The sequence below is a fragment of the Dendrobium catenatum genome, unplaced genomic scaffold, assembly GCF_001605985.2.
Source record: "Dendrobium catenatum unplaced genomic scaffold, ASM160598v2 fragScaff_scaffold_1056, whole genome shotgun sequence".
NCBI classification, from domain to species: domain Eukaryota; kingdom Viridiplantae; phylum Streptophyta; class Magnoliopsida; order Asparagales; family Orchidaceae; genus Dendrobium; species Dendrobium catenatum.
This window is the reverse complement of record NW_021319518.1, coordinates 8750834-8771338: the sequence shown is the minus strand read 5'-3', so window position 1 is coordinate 8771338 and position 20505 is coordinate 8750834. Positions and strand designations below refer to the sequence as shown.

The following is a 20505-nucleotide window of genomic DNA, read 5'->3' as shown; positions in this document are numbered from 1 at the left end:
CTAATTGAAGTTTGCGAGCTTTCTATTAGTAGATTTACTTGCAAGCCATATAGAAGACATTTAGGCTGGTTTGAGCAGATTAGCAAAGGTTAATCCACAGATCAATTATGGAAAACTTTTAGGTTTTGTATAATTATTTGTTCTTGTCCTTAATTTTAATCACCTTTCCGTGAGGTTTGCTAGATTTGTAGAGAAGTAAATAATCTTGAGACAAACTGTACAGGTTAAGGAGAAACGCGTGGAATTAGAAAAGTTAAAAAGTACATTTGTTTGGCGTGCATCCGAGTTCTTGAGGAACTACTTTGCTAGTTTGGTGGATTTCATGATAAACGACAAGACTTACTTTTCTCGGGTGAATTTGTAACTCCATTTGTTTTATCCAACATTACAAGATGGATTACGAAGTTAACTTGAATGTATCTTTGGTTTCTTGAAGCGGGGATCATTGAAGAGGCCTAACCATGCAGAATTGAGATACAAGTGCAGAACCTATGCACAACTTCTTCAACACCTAAAGGCACGCGTTTAATGAAAAGCTTCTTTGAGCAATTTCATTTTGCTGATTGCGTTTTCTAATTATTTGTTTGCCTTGTATTAAACTTTTCAGAGTCTTGACAGCAATAGTTTGGGCCCTTTACGAAAAGCATACTGCCATTCCCTTAACCTGTTGCTCCGTCGAGAGGTCAGGAAGAAAAAGAATTGTTTCAAAAGACTGTTATCATTTCTCTAATTTAATATGCTGATTTCTTCTATTACGAAAGTAAATAAAACTTTCCATTAATAAATACTATTGAATATCTGAGAGGCATGTATATTCACTTGAGTCTCCTTAGTATCTCTGTTTCTGTGTTCGAAAACTTAATATTTACAAAGGAGAGGTACGAGAGAGTTGAATACAAATAAATCTAGGAGGAAATTAAGGCCTGGTATAAATCAATTACTTTTGGATTGATGAGTTGGATAGGCATCCAGTCCTTGTTGTTGCTGGTGATCAACAATCCTGTGGATTGCTAAGTTGGGCGGACACACATCCCTTGTTGCATCTAGGGTAATCGCCACAAATTGCTGAACTGGTCTGATTGAAGGACGAAAAAGTGTAACGACATAGGCATAGTTTGAGTTGATTCTAGGATTTTCACACTTTCCTCAAGCTAGGGATGTATTTTAATCATTCCTAGCTTAAAAGTAAAGCTGTCGAATTGTGATTGATCAAGAGTTTGGAAAAGCATATTTGCAGTCTAGAGTTTTGTTGGAGTGTAATTTATTTGAATGAACGCTTGATTAAGCTTTTCTTATATGAAGCATCAATCAATTTCAATATATTAGTTTAATCATGGCGGACTTCAATTTCAATATGTCAGTTCGTTCATGGTGAACTGAATTTTTAGCAATATTGATAGTAGCTTGATTTTTACATCTCAGTACATAGATTCTATAATGAGAATATGCAAGTCCTTGAGAAGTCGTTTAAGCCACTTTCACAAGTATCACGGGCCACAACCTTGACTTTTGCTTCAACATTATTCTGAGCAAAAAGTTGTTTTTTTTTTTACTATGCCACTAAGTTTTCCCATGTGAATAAACAATAACTTGATGTGGATTTAAGATCTGTTACTTATACGGACCAATCATCATTAGTGAAGATTTATATGCTCGTTACTGTCTCCTTTCTATAGAACAACCTTTTTCCAGGTGTCTTTTAAAGATACCTTTGCATCCTACTATATAAAGCATTAAGATGCTTCTTTGTGGGGCTATTGATAAACTAAAAATACTAATATCAAATCAAATATCAGATCCCCATTTAGAAAAGCATTTTTACATATATCTAATGGAGAAATGAATCTTAATTTGCTGCAAGTGAGAAAATTATCAGGACTTTGCTCATCTTAGCAACTAGGGTTAATAACTCTTAGTAATCCATGCCATATGTTTGAGTTATTTTTGTTAAATCACAACCTCCCGTTCTTATGTTAATCCCACAGCTATGAATAGTGATTCGTGGGAAGTCCACCTGAATCATGTTGAATACCTTCCATAGCTAGACAACTGATTTAGGAAGGATTGTATTAAGATAATTACTCATTGTTACGTAATTATTTGTAGTTATTTGTTTCTTTATTAAGGCATATTGTATAGATCTATAAATAGGGATTATCTTAAGAAAAAAAGAAAAAAAAAAGAAAAAAGAAAAAAGGATTATGTTGTGAAATGAAATTTAAGCATTTTCCTCTCAAACTTACTGATTTCAACATAGTATCAGAGCCATGATTGACTATTGCCAATTCTTCGAAAGCAGCCTTCATTGCCGCAACTATCGTTGGATCGTCGTAATGAAGGAAACAGAGAAGACAAGGCTTCAAGAGATCATTGAGCGTTGCCTGCTTGATTTGCGCGCTCGAGCAAAACACTTGGGCAAGTTTCCGCCTTCGTCGCCTGCAAGCAAGGGCAAATCTCCGCTCAAGCAAAACTCGGACCAAGTCTCGTCGTCTGGCTTCCACGCTCGAGCAACCATCAGCGGATCCATTCAGCCAACCCTGCGTGTCCTAGCTGCTCTGTCCGAACATCTTGCGATTAAAAGTCTTGGTTCGGTCACTCACTTAACCGTGAGTTTGAAAAAAAAAAGAAAAAAATATTATCTGCCTTTATTGCTGTAACTAAAGATTGGAGGAAAATTTTTTTGGGAAGCATTAATTGCTATCCAGGATCATACAAATAGTCTTCATTACTATAATTTGACACCATAATGTCAGAAATTAATTCTTTCCTGAGCATTAACCATTTTGAAGATCATATGGTGCACCAAGGACGAGGTGACCTTCAAAGCATGCAACCTTCCTATTGCCTAAATAGGAAAAATTATTTAAAGTGGTCTCAATTTGTGAATACCTACTTAAAAGGAAATGGTAAATTACATCACTTCCTTGGAGGAGAAACAAAAGAAAGGATCATAATTTTTGGGTATGGGATGAAGCGGACTCCTTGATTATGTCATGGTTGTGAAATTTCATGACTCAAGAAATTAACGATACATTTATGTTTATTTCCATTGCAAAGGACATATGGGATGCTGTCAAACAAACTTTTTTAAAAGTTCGGGATGCTGCTGTCACGACCTGGCCCGAATACTTGATTTAATGAGGTAGAAATTAAAAGTCGGATGGTAGGATCAAATCATTTCAATACATAAGCAAAGTAACATGAAATTTTCCATTCAACTGAAGTGCCACTAACAAAAAATTTATCAAATACTTAACATTTATAGACATCATAAATTACCTGTTTTCATTAACGCGCCGTCTTCTATAGAACTCCTCTCTTTATGTCATTTCTAAAACTTTTGAATTTTACCTTAAAATATTTATTTAGTGGAATGAGCTTACAAAATAAGCTCAGTGGGTAATCAATATCAATTATAAAAATAGAAAAACATAAATAATCTTATACTTCTTTCTTAATACGTAAAATCCCTATTTGTACATCTTTCATGCATTATAAACCTTCAATCATAAATATTATATTTCCTCATAACATTTCCTTTAACAGTTTTGACATTTACTTTCTTTTTCATTTCCATTTCCACTTGTACAGGAGCACCGTCAAAATGTACCAATTAAAGTACAACCATTTCCATTTCCATTATCATATTCTTTTTCTTTATACATCCACGGGTACATTTTTTCCCAGCCAGTACTATACATGGGTGAACTCCTATAAATTTTGTATGCATATCATTTTCCTTGTTATAATTATTATATATGTTTTATTTTCATACATATAGATATATAACTTTTACCTTTCCTTTTTGTTTTCCATTTGATCAATATTTATACATTGGCATATGACAATTTTACATATACATATCTATAAATCTAATACATTTCACTTTAATAAAACTTTCAAACATTTACAACATATGAAATTTATCAGAAGACTATAATATCAGTAGGTATATATATCCTCAACATTTGTGATTTATGTTAATAATCACATATTTAAAAGACTGTATGAATAAAATAAAATAATTAAATAACATAAGTTGCCCACTTTGACTCTTTTAAAACTTCAATCCTTGTTAACCTAAGGAAAACACACAATCATGTAAATTTTTCTATATTTACCTTTCATTAATTTTGCATAAATATGTATTTAATTATTTCTTATCTCAAACCTCAAATTTTCTTACTTGTTGAATCGAACTCTTACACTTGCTTTCTTTTCTTCTAAAATTCCTAAAATTAAGCAATACGTATTTTATGAAAATATGCTTTAATAATAAATCTAAGAAAGTTAAATAATAGGAATTTTACTTACAACAAGGAGATTTTCCAAATCTCAAAATCTTTCTTCTTTCTCTCCCAAAATTCTTTCCCCTCTCTTCCAAATCGCTTTATCTTCCTTTAAAAAATGTCATTTACTTTAGGTAAAAAAAACATGTGAATTTATACACAATTGAATGGAAGAAATTCAATAAACTGTTCCTTTTTCTCCTCGGTTGTTTCTCTCGTTTAATGAAAGTTCTCTCAATTTAGCACTTCCTTAGCGATAGGAATAAAAATGAATGGTTAATTCTTATCCTTGAAGGAAATCATTTGCTAAAATTGGAAAATGGAACTCACCTCGTTATCGCACGAAGTTCTCGGCCGTCCGCCCCCTCTGTTTCGTGAAAATGGAATAGTATCGACCCATGTTGGGGTCGTGTCTTTAATTAGAAGGCTAGCCGATTCGTTTGAACAGTCCAGCCAAAACCGAATATTACAATCAATGTTTAAAATTTCGTATTCGGGTATTGAGGCGTTTTTCATTCGTGAGGTGAAGCGTAAGCCTCAAGGCGTTTTGAGGCGTAAGCCTCAAAATCAAAATATTGCGTAAACATAAAATGATAAATTTTTTATATACTAATGAGTGAATAATATAAAACATAAAAAAAGTATAAGATATGAAGTAAAATCAAAATATCTCAGTAATAAGACAATATGAAATATAGTTCAACTCAAAATTCTATCTTTCCCAAATCCCAGTATTCTTTTCATTAACATATAATTCCAATTTCCAAAATAAATAGCAATGACATATCACATAAGAACTCATAAGTCATCAACACTGTCATCACTAAGGGGTTCTTCATTTGAATCATCATTATGGTGAACTGCTCTCTCCCCTTCCTCCTCTCCTATAGAGTCCAATGTCGGGCATTTACTTCAAGATTTATGTAAGCTTTAATATATATAGCGTGAGGCGTAAGTGAGGCGAGGCGTGGCCTCAAGATGGGCCTCAACCAAATTAAGGTGCAAGCCTCGTAAAAAAATCGAGGCGTAAGCATTGAGGCGTTTTTTACTGGAATTGCGCAAAGGCGGGCCTCAAGGCGAGCCTCATATTGCGCAATTTTAATCCATGATTACAATCTCCCTTCCTTATAAAAATTGTCCCTGAAATTAAATCAAATAAAAAAACATACCCTTAATTAAAGAGGTGAGGGTATTGACTTTTCATTTCTGCCTCTTTCTTCCAAGTGACATCTTTATCTGTTCCGTGTTTCCATAGAATTTTCACAAAAGGTATTACTCTATTTCTCAGTTGTTTCACATCATAATCTAGTATTTTTTTAGATTCCTGAACATATCTCAAATCAGGCTGAAGGTCAATTGATTTGGATTGAATTCTCTTTGACTCATTTGACATATACTTCCGAAGCACTGATATATGAAACACATTATGAATTTCTTGCATATGCACTGGCAGATTCGATTTTTATGCCATATTTCCAATTCTCTTTATGATTTCAGGACCTATGAATCTTGGACTCAATTTTGCTGTCTTTCGAAACTTTTGCACACCTTTCATTGGGCTGACTTTAAAAAAAATAAATTCTCCCACTTCAAACCCTATAATACTTTTGTTGCCTATCTTGCACTGTCTTTAGCCTATCTTTGATTAATCTGATTTTTCTAGTAGCCTCATCTACCAGTTCAGTTCCAATTATTTTTCTTTCACCTGTTTCTAACCAACACAAAGTTTTTCTGCACTTTCTTCCATAAAGAGCCTCCTATGGTGCCATTCCAATACTAGATTGGAAATTGTTATTGTATGTAAATTCAATCAATGGTATGTAGGTCTCCCAATTTCCTCTAAAATTTAATACACATAATCGTAATAAATCCTCCAAAGTTTGAATTGTCCGTTGTGATTGCCCATATGTTTTAGGATGAAATGCTGTACTGAAAGTCAATCGGGTGCTCATAACTTCTTGAATTTTTTTCCACAATTTAGAAGTGAAACGGACATCTCTATCAGAAACAATTGATTTTGAAATTTCATGTAATCTCATAATTTCATCCACATATGTTTTGGCCAATTTCTCCATTGAATATGTTTGCTTAATTGGTAAGAAATGACATGACTTGGTTAATCTGTCAATAATAACCCATATTACATCTGACTTTGCCTTGACCTGTGTAAACCAATTACAAAATCCATTGTAATGTCTTCCCATTTTCACTCAGGTATAAGTAAGGGTTGTAATTGACCACTTGGTTTTTGATATTCTACTTTAATCATTTGATAGAAGATACATTTTACCACAAATTATGCAACATTTTTTTTTAATCCTGGTCACCAAAACAACCCTCTCAATTCCTGATACATTTTTGTACTGCTTGAATGAGGTTCATAATTTGAGAGGTGAGCTTCTTTTAATATTTCTTCTCTTAAATTTTCAACTTTTGGAACATAAATTTTGCTTTTATATTTCAAAATTCTTCCATCCTCCCACACAAAATTTTCCAACTGTCCTGCCTGTACTTTCCTTAAGATATCTTGGAATTTTATATCTTGATGCAATGAATTACATATTCTATCTTTCAAAGTGGATTGTATCATCAACTAATTTAACAAATTCTTCTGAAATGAAGGAGTATGTATCAAACAGAATATGTACATGCTTTCCTTGAATCATTACCATACCTATAAAATTTACATAAAAATAACATAAACATAGATCATTCATTTAATAATATTTTCATAATACATATTTATTCATTTTTTATTATTATTACTTGTAATCACTTCCGGTGAATCCTTAGCATCCTTCTGAGTCAGTGCATATACTCTAGGCAGAGTATTCTGTCAGCCTTGACTTGGTTCTGGAGTAGAAATAGTTGATTCTATTGTTCTTGGTCTTCCAACATTTCTCTAAGATTTAGTGTTTATCTTTGATTCTCCTGCTGGTCTTTGCCCCAAAGTAGGACAGTTCTTTGCCATGTGACTTGGTTGATGACACCATAAGCAAGTGTTTGTACCAGATAAACATTCATCTTTATGTTGCTTTCCACATTTTCTATAACTATTCATACTTGAACTGTCACTGCTAGTGGACTTTGTCTTCTTCCAATTAAACTTCCCACCTTATGAAAGAGATTTGCTACGTCAATCCTGAGGGGCTCCCATAACTTCACCACTTTTCCTCTTTTGAAAATCGCGTCTCCTTTGAGTGTTTTGTAGGTCCATTTATATCCTCCTAGCCCTTTTCAACAATACTAAATAATCTTCAATCCCAAATGGAACAAGAGGTTGTCTAATTACATCCTTCAATCCAGATAAGAATCGGTGGCATTTTTCCTCTACAGTATATACTAATTGAGGAGCATATCTAGCTAATGTTGTAAATTCAGTCTCATACTGCATAATTGATCTATCTCACTGTATCAATCTCATAAACTTGTCCTGCATTTGCCTCATCACAGAAGGAGGTACAAATCAATCTCTGAATACCTGAGTAAAATCATTCCACTTAATTTGCATGTTAGGGATTCCTCCAAATTTGTCTTAATACAGACCTCTCCACCACCTTTTAGCTTCTCCATTAAGCATGGAGGTCGCTAAAGAAACTTTCATCTTCTCTAGACAGTACATTCCTTCTAAAATCTTTTCAATTCTTAGTAACTAGTTTTCAGCTTCTATTGGTCCCTCTACTCCCTTAAATAATGGTTGTCTAATGTCTTGAAACAGTTTGAGATACTTATCCGTAGGCATTCCACCACCACTTTTACTTCATGACGGTTGATTCCTTGAGTTTTGAATCAACTGAGTCATAGCTATCATCATTTGTGCCAGTGCATCAGGATTAATATTAACAGTTGGCACTTGTCTTTCTACTTCCTCTACTTCCTCATCTTCTCCAGGATCATTTTTGATTTCTGTTTTCAATAAGATATTCATTTTATATTAAATCTTTAAATCATTAATAATCATCATAATGGCTTTTCCAGGATGATTCATATGTTAATTGGGCTCTGATACAACTTTTGTCACGACCCAGCCCAGATACTCGATTTAACGCGGCGAAAACTAAAAGTCGGACGGTAGGATCAAATCATTTCAATTCATAAGCAAAGTAATATGAAACATTCCATTAAACTAAAGAGCAACTAACAAAAAATTTCTCAAATACATAACATTTGTAGACGTCATAACTCACCTGTTTTCATTTATGCGTCGTCTTCTATAGACAAACTATTCTCTTTCTGTCATTTCTAAAACTTTGGAATTTTACCTGAAAACATTTATTTAGTGGAATGAGTTTACAAAGTAAACTCAGTGGGTAATTAATATCAATTATAAAAATAGAAATACACAAATAGATTATCTTATACATCTTTCTTAATACACAAAATCCCGATATGTACATCTTTCATGCATTGTAAACTTTCAATCATAAATATTACATTTTCTCATAACAATTTCTTTAGCAGTTTTAATATTTATTTTCTTTTTTCATTTCCATTTCAACTTGTACAGGAGCACTGTTTAAATGTACCAATTAAGGTACAACCATTTCCATTTCCATTTCCATATTCTTTTCTTTTATACGTGCACGGGTACGTTGCTTTCCCAGCCAGTACTATACAGGGGTGAACTCCTGTAAATATTGCATGCATATCCTTTTCCTTGTTATAATTATTACATATGTTTTATTTTCATACATATAGATATATAACTTTTACCTTTCCTTTTTGTTTTCCATTTGATTAGTATTTATACATTGGCATATGACAATTTTATATATACATATCTATAAACCTAATACATTTCAGTTTAATAAAACTTTCAAACATTTATAACATATGAAATTTATTAGAAGACTATAATATCACGAGATATATATACCCTCAACATTTGTGATTTATGTTAATAATCTCATATTTAAAAGACTGTATCCATAAAATAAAATAATTAAATAACATAAGTTACTCACTTTGATTCTTTCGAAACTTCAATCCTTGGTACTACCCAAGGAAAACACACAATCATGTAAATTTTTCTATATTTATATTTCATAAATTTTGCATAAATATGTATTTAATTATTTCTTGTCTCAAACCTCAAATTTTCTTCCTTGTTAAATCCTTGTTGAATCGAACTCCTACACTTGCTTTCTTTTCTTCTAAAATTCCTAAAGTTAAGTAATACATATTTTATGAAAATATGCTTTAATAATAAATCTAAGAAAATCTATATAATAGAAATTTTACTTACAACAAGGAAATTTTCTAAATCCCAAAATCTTTCTTCTTTCTCTCTCATAATTCTTTTCCCTCGCTTCCAAATCGTTTTATCTTCGTTTAAAAAATGTCATTTACTTTAGGTAAAACAAAACATGATAATTTATACAAAATTGGAAGGAAGAAATTCAATAACATGTTCCTTTTTTCTCCTCGGTTGTTTCTCTCATTTGATGAAAGTTCTCCCAATTTAGCATTTCCTTAGCGATACGAATTAAAATGAATGGTTAATTCTTATCCTTGAAGGAAATCATTTGCTAAAATTGAAAAATGGAACTCACCTCACTCTCGCATGAAGCTAGCCCTCGGCCGTCCACCCCCTCTGTTTCTTGAAAATGGAACAGTACTGACCCCTGTTAGGGTCGCGTCTTTAATTAGAAGGTTGGCCAGTTCGGTGTAACCGGCCCAGCCGAAATCGGATATTACAGCTGCTCAATTCTTTGAAATTAAGATCAAAGTAGGAATCACAAAATAAGGAAGCAAGTCCGTGACATACTATGTCACTCTTCTACAAAACCTATGGTAAGAACTTGATCACTATAGATGTATAGAGGCAAGATGTCCAGAAGATGCTGCTATTCTAAAGAACTTTATTAAAAAATAGAGTTTATGATTTTCTTGCAGGATTAAGTACAGAGGATCGCTTTGGTGTAGTTATTGCAGGAAGTCAAAACACATAACTGACATGCTGGAAAATACATGAAAACCCTGTCAATAAGGAGTGGAATCAAAGAAGTGAAACAAGGAGTACACCACTTGGTAACATTACAACAACTCAACCTAACTTAGAAACGCAGTCCAACTTCAGAGAACTTAATAAAAAAGATATTGACAAACTAAATAAACTCTTGGTATCCCTTGAAAAATCAAATATATCTTCCTCTCTTGCACTTTCAGATAAGTTTCCTATTTTCATTGGTTTAAGTGCCTCTAAAAAAAATTTAAAAAGATTATTGATCATTAACTTAGGATCCACAGATCATATGACCCACTCACCTACCCACTCTATCAACTATATTTTTTGCCCAAGTGACAAGAAAATCATCACGGCTGATGGTTTTCTGACCACAGTAGTAGGCCAAGGAGGCATATACTTATCTCCTTCTCTTACTCTAAAAAATGTGCTCCATGTATCTCAATTATCCACAAATCTCATATCTATACAAAAACTTACCAGTGATCATAATTGTTAATCATTTTTTTAACCCTACATATTGCTTATTTCAGGACCAGGGATCAGGAAAGAAGATTGGATTTGCTAAGGTGAGAGCTGGACTGTACTGCCTTGAAGAGCTGAACAAATCTAAAAATAGCTACTCTATGTTCTAATTAACAAGAAATCTACTATCTGGCTTCATCATTATAGATTAGGACATCCATCATTTGATATCCTAAAACATGTGTATACAAAATTTTTTCAATTAGAAAATGAACTTTTTCATTGTAAAACTTGTGAGTTAGCCAAATATAAAAAAACTTCTTTCCCAAATAAAAATGAGAGATGTAATACTCCTTTCTAACTTATTCATAGTGATATATGGGAACCCTAAAAAATCCCCAACATTTCTAGAGCACACTGGTTTGTATCATTCATTGATGATTGTAGTTGAGTCTCTTGGATCTATCTCCTCAAAAATAAATTTGACGTTAGTACCATTCTTCGCATTTTTCACAACATGATCCATAATCAATTCGAGGTAAAAATAATGAAATTTCGTTCTGACAACACTAAAGACTATTTCAACCTAACCATATCCTCCTACTTCCAAAGTGAATGTATCATCCATGAGTCCTGCGTTCACACCCCTACAATAAAATGGTTCACACCCCTACAATAAAATGGAACTGCAGAAAGGAAAAAATAATCATATTCTAGCCTCCACTCGTGCTTTCCTATTCCACCATAATATACCCAAATCTTGTTGGTGGGAAGCCCTCATAACTGCCACTTACCTCATAAACTGACTACCTTCAACAGCCCTGGGATTAAAAACTTCAATGGATATTCTGTCCTTCTTTTACCCTGAGTTACGAACCCATAATAATCTTACACCCTAAATCTTTCGGTGCACTGCAATGTTCACATCCATAGCCACAATAGAAGAAAATTAGATCTAAGAGCACTCAAATGCATCTTTGTTGGATATTCAGTCACCCAAAAATATTACAAGTGTTATTATCCCCCCACACAAAAAACCCTTGTCTTTGTTGATGTTACCTTTGATGAATAAAATTATTATTTTGCCAAATCTCGTCTTTAAGGGGAGACTGAAACTGAGGAAGATGAAGAAAGTGAGCTTGCCCTTCTTGACCTTCCTCCACCTCAAACCAATCCCGCTGAGTCCAAAAAATAGGCAAATTGAAGACAAAGCTATCATTAGATTTGGGAATGTATATTCCAGGCGTACAAGTTCAAATTGTGCTCCGAAGCAGATTTAAGAATTTGAACCATCCTCTGAAATCAAGGTAAATACAAATTCACCACCTCCTTGTACCCCATAACTAACTCTATTGCCTTCAATAATTTTTCATTTTCACACACAAAAACTTCCTGGTTACACTAGAAGATATTCATATTCCTAATAATAATTCTGATGCCTTATCTAATGAAAATGAGAAAAAATGCTATGAAAGATGAAATGCAGGCCCAAGAAAAGAATAACGCGTGGGAAATCATCAACCTTCCGAAAGGAAAAACAAATCAGTTGCAAATGGGTGTTCTCTGTAAAGCGCAAAGCTGATGGTACACTAGAATGACACAAAGCAAAGCTAGTGGCGAAAGGGTATACTCAAACATATGACATTGACTACTAGGAAACCTTTGCAGTTATAGCCAAGATGAACACTATTATGATCCTACTCTTCTTAGCAGCTAAGTACAAATGGCATATGGGAAAACTAAATGTAAAAAATGCATTCTTATATGAGGACTTGGAGGAAGAGATAGCTATAGAGATACCACCAGGATTTTAGGAAAAATCTGAAGGTGACAAGGTGTGCAGGTTGAGAAAAGCCTTATATGGGCTAAAACAATCACCTAGGGTCTGGTTTGGAAGATTCTTAAAATTCATACTTCTGAATGAGTATCGCCAGAGTCAAGAAGACCATACATTATTCTTTAAACAGTCAGACTCAGGGGGAGTCACAATATTATTTGTGTACGTGAATGATATTATCTTGACTAAAAATAATGAAGAGGAAAAGTTAGTTTAAGAAAAAGTCTTACTGAAGAATTTGACATCAAAGAACTTGGTAGACTAAAATATTTTTTTGAAATGGAAGTAACCCACTCCAGTGTTGACCGCAACTAAAACAGGCAAAAGAAAAAAAAAGAGAAAAAAATGTATATCTCGAATCATTATCTGCCGCTACCCACGCCGCATCTATAGTGCCCATGCTCTGTTCATTCGGCAACAAAATGTCGTGTCTTCTGCGATCTTTGCTCAAGCCCAATGCTCCCTCTTTCGTCGTTAAAAGCAACCTGCATGAAGCCTTCGGTCTTCTTCGAACCCATGCACGCGAGCTTCCAAATCCCACAGGCCTTCATGACCCTTATTTCCCCATCCCGTCGACCTCACTACCGAAGCCATCCGACGCTTCTTCCCCTCCTAATCCTTCTTACAATCTTGTTACGTCCGAACCCCGGCTTAACATCATCTCGTTCGACTTCTTCCACACATACGAACCAGTCGAGACCATCTCCTCTGAGCTCCTCTGCGCTAGCCGCCATTTGCTAAACCCACATCTAGCCCATTTCGTAAGCCATAGTCCCCAATCGAACCCGACTTTGCCTCCTCTACATAGCCGAAGAAATCCCTTCCTCCCTCTCTCCCTATTATGTGATCCACAACGACTCTAGCAGCTCCTGACCCCTCTTAGCCGACCGAACTCCCCCAGATCGGCCCTGAACCCGAAATCCCTCAAACCAGCAGCCTCCACCTTCCTGTGTTGCAAGTAACCGAACACCGTGCCGCCTCCCTTTTCATTCTTTCCAACTGAACCTAGCCATAGTCTCCACCTCCCTCGACCCTTACTCATAGCCGATTAACCTATTTAGGTAATTTGGTATATATATTTTATCTTATTTAGTTATTAATCATTATTAATTGCTATTACTATTATAATTAATGATATTATTATTATCATAAGTAGATTATATATATATATATATATATATATATATATATATATGTTTGTGTGTGTGTGAAAGTCAAAAAGAAAAAGAGAGGAAAAGAAGAAAAAAAGAGAAAAAAATAATAAAAAAAAAGAGATAAAAAAGGAAGAAAAAAAGGAAGAGAGGGAAAATGGAGGTTTTGTAGTTTTGTGCATTGTGGAAAGGTATAGCTTTTTTAACTCAAAAATCCTACACTTGACTCTTGCGGCGAGCCAACAAACCTCTATATGCTCTCACGTAGCACAGTGAGAGGGAAACCACTTCATATTGACAGTAACGAACTATTTTTCTAAGTGGGCGAAAGCGGCTTCTTTTATAGAAGTCAAGTCTGAGCACGTGATCAATTTCTTCACCCATAATATTGTCTACAGATTTGTTGTATCACGTTGCGTGATCTCTGACAACGACACATCATTCAAGAGCATCAAAATCGACAAGTTTGTCGATCAACATAAAATCGATTAGCGGTACTCATCAATATATAATCCAAGGGCAAATTACTTGGCGGAGGCCTTTAATAAGATGTTGGTGAAATTGTTGAAGAAGATCCTCACAAAAAATGAAAGAGAGTGTCATACAAAGATGACAGATGCACTATGGGTGTATCCTACAATTTACAAAATGCCAACCGAAGCTACTCCTTATTCACTGGTGTTCGGAGTTGAAGTAGTGTTGTCACTGGAAATTGAACTATCATCACTACGAGTAGCTATTCAGCATGATATTTCACAAGAGCAAAATGTTTGCCTAAGAATGGAAGTGCTCGATGCGTTTGACGAGATTAGACTGCAAGCTCAATAGAATTTAAAAATCTATCGAGCAGGAATGGCGAAATCATTTGACCGGATGGTGCGCCCGCGAGCATTTAAAGAAGGAGAATTGGTCATAGTGCTGAGTAGACCAATCATCCAACACCAAAAAATTGTTTGCAATTTCATGTTAAATTTGGAATGCCTCTTCGTTATGAGGTGTACCAAGGAGGAGCCTATCAACTTATCAACCTGCACGGTGAGAGGCTCATGCCACCAATCAATGGTCGATACTTAAAGAAGTACCACACAAAAGATTTTTCAAGAAAATGTTGTTTAATGTAGTGTGTATTATATACATGTTTATTAACATATATACATTTTGCATTTTGAAATTCTCTTATGTTACACGAATGCATTTCAAAAAAAAAAATCCCACAAAAATCTCCCATAAAACTGAGGGCATTTTAAGTATTTAATTGAGTCGACATCGCACCGCATGCCGAAATTCTTGAATAAATATTTAAAATCTTGAAATACAAAGCCTATCCAAAATCTCTCTGTGAGATAATGGACATTTTAAATATTTATTTAAGGTCAATATTGCGCTGCATGTCGAGATCCCCGAATAAATATTTAAAATCATCAACGCGAATATTCCTTCAAGATAAAAAGATACAACAAATTCTTTTTCAAAGTATATGCGGATGATTTTCCCAAAGTTCGGGACACCACATTCTCCAACGTACCAATATTTCAAAAGTCAAGAAAGAGAATTTTATAACTGCACACTCCAGCAAGTCGAGCCGGAATAGCTTGAAGTCTTTCAAAAGCCTGAAGCTTAATGTTCAAATGAGTATAAGAAGCCGATTCCAACAAACTAAAATATAGCTAGATCGTTGGCAACTTTATTTACTTAATACTCCATAAGAATGACTGTAGTAGCAGAACCCCAACTTCGTCAACTCGTTAGTAGGGACTGTAGGAAGTACGAAGGCTAATTTGACTCGGCAAGTTCAAGTAGCTATAATCCACTAAATTCTCCTAATTGACTGGAAAATCAAAGTTCTAGTAGGGAAGAGTCACGAGCAATTAACGAATGTACATAGGGTCTAAATCTTCAACCATAAAGGATGACTCCAAATCTACCAACTTCAGTAAAATCAGCATTAGGAGGCACATTTCTCATAGCTCAAGTTTGAAGTTTGAAGCCTAAATGGGTGTAAAAGGCGGGGTTCAACAAGCCTAAGTATGATAGGATCGCTGACAGCTCTATCTACTCAACATCCCATAAGAAAGGCTGCAGCAAAGTAACCCCTATTTCGACAACCAGAGAACGAGGATCTATCAAATCTTAGGTTATCTAATCTGATGTAAGTTACTCAGATTGAAGTGTCATCAATTAGTTAAGAATAAAGATACTGCCTACATTTGGTACTATCGATTAAATTCGAAATCTATAAATCCTTCAACAAATCTGTTAAGCACAATGCAAGGATCGAAAGATTTTTCTTTAGTAAGTCTACTGAAGCACAAAGAAAATGACTGAAGAAATTATCCAAAAGTTCACATAAAGTCTACGACTGAACTAAGAGGATTCTGTCATCAACAAGTTTATTATGCTTAAAGCTTTGGACCAATGATTTTTTTCCATCGACCTAATATAAACTTAGGGTTTAGGTCACTGGCATATACTCCTTTGTCAAACCCGCAAAGCAAGAAGTAAAGGGCAGAAGGTACGCAAATCTTTTGACAAGTCAATGTTAACAAATCAGATAATCCTTCACCACCGTCCGCCACACGTAGCACAAGGTAGAAGGAACCAACACCCTAAAACTCCAACTGAATCTGTGAAGAGTACAAGTGCTTTCTTTAATATGTGGCTAAAAGCAACAACGCTTACAACTTGTAAGATGATATTCTACATTATACACATAGCAACCAGTACAAGTTTATTTATTTTATATTTCTAATGAAGAAACCCACTGAGATACACATTCAATGGGTTGATTTGAACCGAATGGATGAGATTTGATGTGAATGGGCAGTGTAAAGTTAGTGGGATTATAACTGAATTAAAAAAAAAAGATTGAGCGGAAGTAAAGCACTAGACATTTCCTCCCACATGTTAATTGCCTTCTACATTCGATCAGAGGCCTTCTACATCCGATCAGAGAGCGGATGGCCGGAAGATGAGGCGGGGAGAAGGCTGCTGGAGCTGCTACGGTAGGTTTAGGATTTTTTTTTTTTTTAATTTCTGCGTATTCTTGCTGTTTCGGCATCTTGGAGAGAAGTTCCTATTGCTGTTTACTGGATTTAGGAAGGAATTCAGCAGCTGCTGTAAGGGAAACACAGAATTGGGTAAGCAGAAAATGCTTTCTTGCAAACTATAGTAGGAACTTTTTTTTTTTAAAATCAGCATTTCTAAGAATACCTACAGGTTGTTGCTAAGTTCAAGCTTTTTACTCTTGGGAAGAAGGTAATAATTTGAATATTATTAATTCAAGGAGAAAGAGTAGTAAGGAAAGGAATTTGGTTGGTGAGAAGAAGTTTAACAGACGTTGTGTACAGAAGAAAAAGAAGACAGGGAATTGTAGGAGTGCAAATTACTAACAAGGTTGATCAACAGAGCTTAAAATACATATTTTCACAGAAAGAATTTAAACTTGCGACAAAGAAGATGGTTGGAACTCATCAAAGATTATGATTTGGATATTGAGTATTGTCCAGGAAAAGCCAATATCATGGCTGATGCTTTAAGTCGCAAGTCTACAAGAATGATGAACTGGATGATTATTCAAGAGGTTCAATTGATCAAGGAAATGACAAATCTAGAATTGGAGATTAAAGAATAAAAAAATGTGGAATATTTGCATCAGATGACAATAAAACCCACTTTAACAGATCGTATCAAAGAAACTCAAAAGTTCAGTCGGGAATCTTTCAAATTAATGGAGCAGGTCCAGTCAGGGAAAATATTCGATCTTTTTCTATTGATGTTGATAGAATCATTATGCACAAATTCCAGTTGTGGGTATCCAATGATATGAATTTAAGAAAGAAAATTTTGCAAGAAGCTCATCATTATGGTTATACAATTCATCCAGGCAGTACTAAGATGTATAAAGACTTGAAATTAATATTCTGGTGGCCATATATGAAGAGAGATGTTGCAGAATATGTAGTTAAGTGTGAAGCATGTTAAATTATGAAAGCTGAACAACAACGACCTAGTGGATTACTGCAATCATTACCTACCTTTGAGTGGAAGTGGGAAATGATTTCTATTCACGTTCTACATGTGCCATCAAATTTGCAACACATACATGCAAGCGAATAGAAAGTGTAAGACAACTGTTTAAAATTTCAAAATAAATCTTTACGTACATCTCATTGATAAAAGCTTTTGTGAACAATTAAATCTGGATATTTTCAAATCACATGTGCATAAAAAATGTAATTATCAATTTGAAGTACATAATCTTGAGAAGTGTGTTGTTGACTCATGAAGTGTGCAGCTTTCTTCAGAAGTGTACAAGCATCTTAAAAAGTGTGTTGTTATCTAGAGGCGTGCATCCATAAAAAAATGCGTACTTATCTCGAGGGTAATTTTCTTGAGAAGTATATAAGGTCATTGAGAATGCCACTCCCTCGAGAATTATGTAGTTGCCTTGAGAAGTGTGTAGCTATTTCGAGAAGTATACCACCATTTTAAAACAAGTAAAAACATCAATTAAACTATATTGAGAAAACTTATTAATACGTAGTCCAAATGTACAAAAAAATGTGCAAGACAGCTATTTCGAGAAGTATACAAAAAAATATGCAAGTACATTGGAAAAGCATATGAATATACTATGCAAATGCATCCATTGAAAAACGTACAAATGCATAGAGTGTACAACTCTATTGTGTAAATGCATTAAAATGTGTGCAAGTGTATCGTATAGGCATGTTAAACGCTTGTAAGTACATTGAATAGTGCATCTGTACTGTGCAAATGCATCGAAAAGCATGTAAGTGTAATAAAAACATGTAAGTACATTGATGAGTGTGTGAGTACACTATGCAACAACAATAATAAAAATAATAATATCAAGCCTTTATCCCACTATGGGGGGTCGACTATATGAATACGTTTTCTTCATTTTGCCTTGTTAAGAGTCAAATTCCCATTTAAATATAATAAAGAAAGATATAAACTAATTTTTCTAACAAATTCTATATAATATAGCTTACGTGTGTGTTATGAGAGTTGATTATTAGGGAGATTCTATTTGTGTTCGTAGGCAAGCTATAACATTTGGTACAAGTCCCTTATAAGCTATGTTTTAGTTCATATCTAGTTTTTGTTCATCGAGACATAAGTTTCATTCTAAGTATGATATTGTTCACATTGCAAGTTTGGCATTTATCATTTTCATTTTTAGTTACCTTTTTTGTTCGCAATTCATTTTTTTATTTTGTTCTTTGAGTCTCATATCAATGTTAATTTCGACAACCTCCTATCATGTCCTATGCATAGAGGGTATCTTTAAGAGTGACAGGTCTTCCCACCATAATTTAAAAAAGCATACATGTTTAGTATTGTCTGACACCATAATCAGGGGATTTTCTTTTCCACCTCGCTTAAAAAACATGCATAGATTTTTGCCACCTGCATGATTGAAAATATAGAATTTCCCCACCGGTTAGAATACCATGCATTTGTACTTATTTTATAAATTTTTTTGTCATATTGGAACAAAACTGTAGTGACTCAGGATCTAATAGAAGGATTAAATTCTTAAACCAAAATTTTAACTCGGAGCTGACTATAATGTTCAAGTTATCACACAAACATACTAAAAAGCGTGCACACTATGCAAATGCATCTAAAATCGTATAAGTTATCATACAAACATACTAAAAAGCGTACATGTCATCCAAAATATATGTTGACTTGGCATGACTAAACTACCCACATGTGCTCCAACTAATTATATGAAACTCTTAAATTTGTGATAGAGAATATTGCATGAGTTAAAAACAAGTCAAACTAAAAATTATCCCATTTAAAAAATGTGCAATCACCTTACTAAGTTTCCGCATGTGCTCCAACCAAATATATTAAACTCTTAAATTAGAAGTCCGAGAATACTACACGATTTAAAATAAAGAATGTGTTTGCACTTTATTTATCTTAACGCTTAATTTTCAAATAGTGCACTATAAATCATGTTCTTACAAATGAATATATAACTAAAAAATACACTAAGATATTTGATTTTATGTTCACATTATACCTTAAATGCTTTTCACGAAAGAAATCCATTACAAAAATGCAAACTTTTGAGTGCACTGATTATATGGTAAATCACATAATTAACACTCGAATCCGATCATCTCTTAGCAAGTGGGCGGTGTTGATAAGATTCAAATAATAAAATAAAATATTTAAAAGCCCTGTTGATGGCCATTTTGAAAGCGAATATCAACCGAAGGGGGCTACATCTTTAAAAAATGCCTTCATTGTCCAATGCATGTTATTTTGGGGCCACATTTATACAAAATATGAAAATCCAAAAAATTACAAAATTCAAAACAACGGGTGGAATATATCTCTTATATCATAAAAAAAAATTCATTCATCTTCAACAACTATTTGTTGAGGGTGACAAATTAAAGGACAACCTCAAGTATCTTATTGAGTGCAGTAATATGATTCATTCTGAAATGATCTCTTACTAGTTAGAATGTAGTGCATGTTCTCTAATTAGTAGTTTTGTGCTAGCTGATACTATACGTAAACGGTTATAATCAGGGATTTTTGACTGGATTGTTTCGTCACAAAATTACATCTTTAAGTTATAGTTACATCCACAGCCCGCAAATTCCTCAGTGGTTGAAAAATTCTCGAGTAATGAATTATATGATGCATTTGATATGGTACAAAATCCTCTATTAGCCAAGGTTGATTTAAAAAATTTCCCTTAGATAAATATCCACCCCTAGTCTATGAGGTTCCCTTGGACAAAATAAT

General features: G+C 34.1%; 1 protein-coding gene across 10 annotated transcripts in view; it reads left to right on the top strand.

Moving 5' to 3' along the window:
- The window catches only part of LOC110105607 (exocyst complex component SEC3A), a 97124-nt gene that overhangs the window by 57200 nt on the left and 19419 nt on the right, over positions 1–20505 (top strand). For all 10 annotated transcript variants that reach the window (XM_028698227.1, XM_028698224.1, XM_020835177.2 and 7 more), the window contains 3 exons: positions 224–352; positions 437–517; positions 608–682. In XM_028698227.1, the coding sequence (XP_028554060.1) occupies positions 224–352; positions 437–517; positions 608–682 (285 nt within the window). The remainder of the gene's footprint in view (positions 1–223; positions 353–436; positions 518–607; positions 683–20505) is intronic.